This window comes from Callorhinchus milii, unplaced genomic scaffold (genome assembly GCF_018977255.1).
Source record: "Callorhinchus milii isolate IMCB2004 unplaced genomic scaffold, IMCB_Cmil_1.0 Scaffold13, whole genome shotgun sequence".
NCBI classification, from domain to species: domain Eukaryota; kingdom Metazoa; phylum Chordata; class Chondrichthyes; order Chimaeriformes; family Callorhinchidae; genus Callorhinchus; species Callorhinchus milii.
This window is the reverse complement of record NW_024704754.1, coordinates 17,292,441-17,299,589: the sequence shown is the minus strand read 5'-3', so window position 1 is coordinate 17,299,589 and position 7,149 is coordinate 17,292,441. Positions and strand designations below refer to the sequence as shown.

At 51.5% G+C, this 7,149-nt stretch overlaps 1 protein-coding gene across 1 annotated transcript; it reads left to right on the top strand.

Moving 5' to 3' along the window:
• The first annotated feature begins 249 nt into the window (after window positions 1-249).
• LOC103174248 (protein sprouty homolog 4) lies at window positions 250-5,212 on the top strand. Its single transcript, XM_042340088.1, has 3 exons — window positions 250-299; window positions 4,098-4,604; window positions 4,674-5,212. Exons 2-3 carry the CDS (start codon window positions 4,202-4,204, stop codon window positions 5,210-5,212), a joined length of 942 nt encoding a protein of 313 aa, XP_042196022.1. The 5' UTR covers window positions 250-299; window positions 4,098-4,201.
• Window positions 5,213-7,149: the final 1,937 nt, after the last annotated feature.

Here is a 7,149-nt window from a genome sequence, read left to right as displayed (position 1 = left end):
CGTTTTCATTCACAAAATTACGCAGAATTCGCCACTGTTCTCTCTCTCTCTCTCTCTCTTTCTCTCTCACGTCAACCAGAACTGTATATCCATCAGACAGAGAACATCCTCTCAGCTCCCACCCCGCCCCCCCTCCCTCCCTCCCACCCACCTCCCTCCCCCCACCCACCCCCCCTACACACACACACACACCCACACAAATACACACACACACCCACTCACTCCCCCCCCCCCCCCACCACCCCAATTGCACCTGGGTTTGCTCGGGACGAGTTATCATTCCGGGGAGCGTTTAAAAAGTAAGTATTTTTATTTATTAACGTGTGTGCAGTGCAGTTCGTCGCAGTTATGGTTATGGGCAATTTTGCAATTGCATTTTCTCTGTCTCTCTCCTCTCTCTCTCTCTCTCTCCCTCTGTGTGTGTGTGTGTGTTGTTGTGTGTTGTGTGTTGTCTGCGCTCTTCACAATCTTTCTTTTCCTCTCTCCCTTTTTTTTTAACCCACATTTTTTAACCAGAATTACAAACTGTAGATTGTAGATAGGCTGTAGATTTTGCGGTGTTTTAACTCTATAAGTGATGTGGAATCCAAGGCGACAGGAGCGGCTGTGAGAGTGGATAGTGCGTGTGTGTGTGTGTAAAAAAAAGAAGAGAAGCTTCTCATACGATTCATAAGCGCTGCAATACAGACACAGCACAGAAAGATAGATTTCTGCTCTCTTTCAGTATAACGTGTGACTTTTAATAATGTCGACAAGATAGTGCAAAGGGGTAAGGGGTGTGAGGGGGTGTGAGGGGGTTGGGGGGGGGGTTGGGGGGTGCTGTGCTATTCATAAAATAACCTACGATCTGACAAGGACAAGGGGGGGCTCTTTGCTCTCAAACCATTGGGACTGTGTATATTATGCCTTTCGTTTTGTTAGTACGAAGCTTTTCTTGCAACGATTAAACGTTGAAAATGGGGGAAATCGACGACCCCTCTATTACAAAAACACACACACACACACAGACACACACATAGACACACATACACAGACACACACAAACACATAGACACACATACACAGACACACACAGACAGACACACACGCACAGACACACACACGCACAGACACGCACTCACACAGACATAGACACACATACACAGACACACACACTCACACAGACGCAGACACACATAGACACACATACACAGACAGACATACACACACACGCACACACACGCACAGACACACACAGACAGACACACACACGTACAGACACACACACTCACACGGACACAGACACACATAGACACACATACACAGACACACACACTCACACAGACACACACACTCACACTCACACAGACACACACACTCACACAGACACACACACACACACACACAGTAGGTTTGGATGACACTTGAGAGCGAAATAGCCTTTGAAAATTGTGAACATTTTGAAGAAGATTTTTTTTGGGGCGGTTGGGTGGGAATTCATTATATTTCAAACCCCTTCCACTCCGGTGGGGTTTATAGTGTATCGCAAAGATTGTTTTATGTTATTGCAATCTTTCTCATGGCTTTGAATCGATTATTTAAATTGATTGGTGGGTGAGAGGGAGAGAGAGAGAGAGAGGGAGAGAGGAGAGAGAGAGAGGGAAGACATCCTCCCGACGTGAAGCCAAATGGATTCATTCATTCATCTGCAAATTTTATGAATGGAATTCCAGTTTTTTTCCGCAAAACCGGGAACGGTTGCGTTTATTTTTAATTACGGAGAGGATTTATTTAATCGATCCTCGGTTCTGTGGGTTAGGAAATCAACTCAACCACAGCCGTCACATCCCATTTTTTTTAAAAAAAAAACGCAAGACAAATGCACATTTATATCATCTGCAGAATAAAGATCCACAGCACATTCAGCCCCAGGGTGGCCAGATTTCATTCATAAAAATGATATAAATCGTGCACAAAGGTGGAGTGTGATGGGGGGGGAGGAGGAGGAAGAGGAGGAAGAGGAGGAGGAGAGAGAGATCACTACTCTACAATATTCTCAAATTAATCTCTTACTATAATTGGGGACACGATTCATTTGAGGATATATTATATATCTTATTATTATTGATCTGGACTGTACGTGGCTTGTGCTGTCCACTCATCCGCACAGATCCATCGCAAATGCAATGTGTGGGGGTGGGTGGGGGTGGGGGGGGGGTGGGGGGGGGGTGGGGGGGGGTGGGGTGGGGGGGAAATCGCCTTCTTCTGTTTTGAGTCTCAGCAAAAGGACTCGACTTGACAGTCCACACCTCCATTGCTAACGAATGGGAAAGAGATTAAAGGAAGCAAATTGAACCAGGGATGGGGGGGGGGGGGCAGACCAGGGCCTAAGATTCCTCAGCTGTAACCCCCTGTGTAGGTGCAATTGAACTGCAAACGCCACAGTCACTACACCACTCGACTGCAATCCCCCCCCCAGTGACTGCACTGGTCAGGACCTGTGTCGGTGAAACAAACCCCTTTGAGAGTCGCTTTAGGCGTTGAATCAGATCCAGTGGTCAATGTACTGTACACATACACAGTGTATTTACACACGAAATTAGAATTTGCTGTGAGTTGTGTTTTTGTCGTCAAAAGTATTGTGTCTTTTGCTGATTCCACCGAATCTGCGGTCAGAAATAGTGCTTTTTAAAACAAACCTGAACATTGTAAACGTCTGGACCTCAGCAATAAAGCTTGGAAATGCCTCTGTTATTTATTTCCCCCCCCCTCAGCCTCCCCCCCAAACCCAAATCGTGGTCCATTTCACAACCAAGAGCAATAACTCGTTGTTTCTGGGTTTATGTCATTCACATCCTGTAATTGCCATCAGTGAGGGGTGTGTGTGGGGGGGGGGGGGGGTGGGGGAGGGAGGAGGGGGGGGGGAGGAGGGGGGGGGGGAGGGGGGGGGGCAGTTTGAGGAGAGACCATTTCATTCACACACATCAAAATTAGTCTGATTGACGTTTGGTGGTCTATTTCACCCCCCACCACCCCCTCCCACCCTCCCCCTCCTCTCCCTCCCCACCACCCCCTCCCTCCCCACCGGGGTCTCCCTCCCTCCCCACCACCCCCCCCTCCTCTCCCTCCCCCCCCCCCCCTCCCCCCCCCCCCTCCCCCCCCCCCCCCCCCCCCCCACCCTCCCCCCCCCTCCCTCCCCACCACCCTCTCCCTCCCCACCCCCCCTCCCTCCCCCCCCCCACCTCCCCACCCCCCCCCCCCATCATTAGGAAAGGGTGCAATGATCTTCTTTCTTACGCCAAAGCTTTGTTTGACTGTCAAAGTCAAAGTCAAAGCAAAGCAACAGAGAGAGAGAGAGAAAGAAAGACAGAGAGAAAGAGAGAGAGAGAAGGAGCGTCTTAATACGAGAGAGAGAGAGAGAGAGAGAGACAGAGCTTTGCGAAAAGCGCATCTTAAAAACACGTCTGAAGTCCGCAACATTGATCGACTTTGCGGAAATTCACCGGTAAAGGAAAGCAATGTTAACTGGAAATAAATCTGAGTACTTTTTTTGGGGGGTGGGAGGGAGGGGAGAAATGTGTGTGTGTGTGTGTGTTTGGGTGTGTGTGTGTGTTTGGGTGTGTGGTGTGTGTTTGGGTGTGTGTTTGGGTGTGTGTGTGTGTTTGGGTGTGTGTGTGTGTGTTTGGGTGTGTGTTTGGGTGTGTGTGTGTGTTTTTGGGTGTGTGTGTGTGGGTGTGTGTTTGGGTGTGTGTTTGGGTGTGTGTGTGTTTGGGTGTGTGTGTGTGTGTGTTTGGGTGTGTGTGTGTGTTTGGGTGTGTGGGTGTGTGTTTGGGTGTGTGTGTGTGTTTGGGTGTGTGGGTGTGTGTTTGGGTGTGTGGGTGTGTGTTTGGGTGTGTGTTTGTGTGTTTGGGTGTGTGGGTGTGTGTTTGGGTGTGTGTGTTTGTGTGTTTGGGTGTGTGTTTGGGTGTATGTGTGTGTGTGTGGTACAGTAAAGTGCCCTCACCTGTACGTTTCTGATTCCACTTAAGATGCTCTTGCGAATTGTTGCTGCTGCTGCTGCTGTTGTTGTTGTTGGGGGTATTAAGATGCTCTTTTTGTTGTTGTTGTTGTTCTTGTAGTTGGACTGGTTGGTTGAGAGGGATTGCACCCACCCAAAAAAAAAGAAACCCAACCAATACCACCTCCCCCCCCTCCTCCTCATCCCCATCCCCATCCCCACCCGATGGAGCCCCGCATTCCACTCAGGAACCTGGAAGACCCCAACGCCTTCGTCCTCCAACCTTTCCTGGACAGCGTTAGCAGCAGCAACAGCAACAGACCCCTGAACAACCCCGCCATCCTCCCCATGGACCAGATGAAAGCCAGCCGCGCCGAGAACCACTACGTGGACAGCCCGATCGCCCTGCAGCCCGGCCGGCGGCGCAGCCTGGAGCAGCCCGGGGAGCTGGGGCTGCCCGCCTGGACCGCCCGGACCTGGACCACCCGGACCGCCCGACCCGGCTCCATCGTCAGCAGCGCCAGCGGCTCGTCCGACCAGAGGCTGCTCGACCACCCGTCGCCTTCCCCGGTCGGCGAGCAGGGCTGCCCGCGAGCCTGGCAGCGACCCCAGCTCTCCAAGGGGCACCATCACCCTCACCAGCAGCACCACAACCACCACCACCACCACTACCCTCCTCCTCCTCCTCCACCACCACCACCACCATCACCACCCAAGGGCACCCCCCACTCGCCGGGGGACGGCAGGCGGGCTCTGCTGTGCGAGTGCTGCGGCAAGTGCAAGTGCGCGCAGTGCGCCTCGCCCAGGACCCTGCCCTCCTGCCTGGTGTGCGGGCAGGTCTGCCTGTGCTCCCCTCAAAGCCTGGTCAACTACGCCACCTGCATGTGCCTGGTCAAGGGCTTCTTCTACCACTGCGTCAGCGGCGAGGAGGAGGAGGAGGAGAGGGGGGACGGGGACGGCGGCGAGGGCAGGGGGTGTTGCTTGGGTGCCGACAAGCCCTGCTGCTGCACCCCCCGCGCCCGGGCCGGCTGCTGCGCCCGCTGGTGCTGCATGGGGGCCGTGTCCCTGCTCCTGCCCTGCCTGCTCTGCTACCCGCCGGCCACCGGCTGCGTCAAGCTGTCCCAGAAGCTGTACGACGCGGTCAGCCGGCCGGGCTGCCGCTGCAAGCACTCCAACAGCGTGTACCGCAAGGTCCCGGAGTCCCCCGGCTGCAACGGTGGGGAGAAACCTCCTTGATGTGGGTGCATGGGTGGGTGTGTGGGGGGGTGGGGTGGGGAGGGTGTTGGGTGAGGGGTGGGTGGGGGCGACGTAAGATTGGGATGTTGGGGGCAGTGAGGGAGAGGGAGTGTGTTGGGCACCTCACAACCTAACCACCCCCTCCCTCCACCCCCCCCCCCCTTTTTTTTCTTATCCACTACTTTGTGCAGTTTTTTGCTTTCTATAGAGAAAGAGAGAGAGAGAGAGAGAGAGAGAGACATCTGAGACAGAGACAGAAAATATATACAAATAACACACACACATATCTATATATACACAGTAAACCTCACGTGTCTGTTGGGACCATAAGTTTAATGCCGCTTGTGCAAAGCGTGAGTTACTGTGCATCAGACGTGCGCAGAGTATCAAACTCTTGAACGGACGGGACTTGGGCAGATGTGGGACCTGGAGGCGATGATACGCTTTATGCAGATCAGACTTATGCGACATTTGCTGCGGTAGCGACCGACCTATGTGGTCCATCGAGCAACTGAGATGGTTATGCCCTTTTGTCATCGTTTTTCGCAGCCCGAATAGAGCTACAAAATGCAAGCGTGAAACCACCTTAAAATGGCTTTGAGGAAAGGTGTTTGAAAAATCTTGTTGAATCGTACAGGATGCCCTTTTGAAAAAGACCCGGTATATTACGAGTAGATTACTTGGGGGGGGAGAGAGAGAGAGAGAGAGAGAGAGAGCGGGAGAAAACTGTGTTTCCTGTCAAGACAAACCCTTAAATCTACCATGGAGTGAATTGACATTGATTATTCTCACAGATTGGCTTTCCCAAGACAATTTTTGTTAGCGTATTGCAATCTCGCAGGAGCTTTCTCTGTGGTGGCAAATAACCATTTCGCTGGATGTCTATTGCCAGTGATAGTCTCCGGGCCCATGGTCAGGTCAGTCGGATCTCTACGTCAGCTGTCTGGATCGCAGTGATACAAATAATAATAAAAATCCTTGCATTTGACGCGAGCGCCTTATCACGTCGTTGGGACGTCTCAAAGCTCTTCACAGAATATACTGTAGAATGAATTGACTGCACATTTTGTGGGCGAAACGTAGCAGCCAGCAGCGTCCCACAAACAGTCGTGGATTGAGTGACCGAATCGTTATTATTATTTTACTGAGGAGATTATTACACCCGGAAAGCGATCCGCCAATCGACTAACAACCGGGTTCCTACTTACTGCCGGGTAAACAGAGGCGCGCGCGCGTGTGCGTGTGTGTGTGTGTGTGTGTGTGGAGTAAAGAAACTTGCCTAAGGTTTTGCCCAAGTACCTGTGAGAAACCGGCATTTAAATGGGATTAAAAAACAAGCGGTGACCTTCTCGCCACACGAGCGGCGGAGCGCCTTTTTGCACTGATGTGAACGAGGAACGACACCCATCTGAGAATCCTGCTGGACATCTTCAAAGAGTACCGATTGACATTTTGCCACAACATAGTGGATTTTCATTTGGGAAGGTTCCTCGCTTGATATCTTGACGGAGAACTCATGTGATGTGTTAAGGTGTTTGACTTAATTCTGCAGAAAGCTGTTTCCTGTGTGCTGGTAAGGTAAATGCTCTTAATTTTTTTCCCCCTGTATGCTGCTGTTCCTCTTGAAAACTATTCCCCTACCACCCCCACTTCCCCCCCCCCCCCCCCCCCCACACACAATTTGACCCAAAGAGAAACACACTTCTGTTTTTGAACTTCTTTGCTGTTTCGATTACGTCATCAGTGGCATTTTTAAGGCCGTTTATTCAATGGCCGCAAGATATTCTGACTGCATTTCCCGTGCAGTTCTTTCACCCAGAAAATACGCGGTCGATTCACTTCACGCTATATTCTGTGAAGCGTTTTGAGACGTCTCGAAGGCGCGATAAGGCGCTGGATCAAATGCAAGGATTATTATTATTACTATTATTATGATG

Excerpts from the sequence above, each read along its gene's own strand:
- LOC103174248 (XM_042340088.1), top strand. The coding sequence starts at position 4,202 with ATGGAGCCCCGCATTCCACTCAGGAACCTGGAAGACCCCAACGCCTTC. Across the intron at positions 4,605-4,673 it reads CCAGCTCTCCAAGGGGCACC|CACCACCATCACCACCCAAG; the intron begins ATCACCCTCACC and ends CTCCACCACCAC.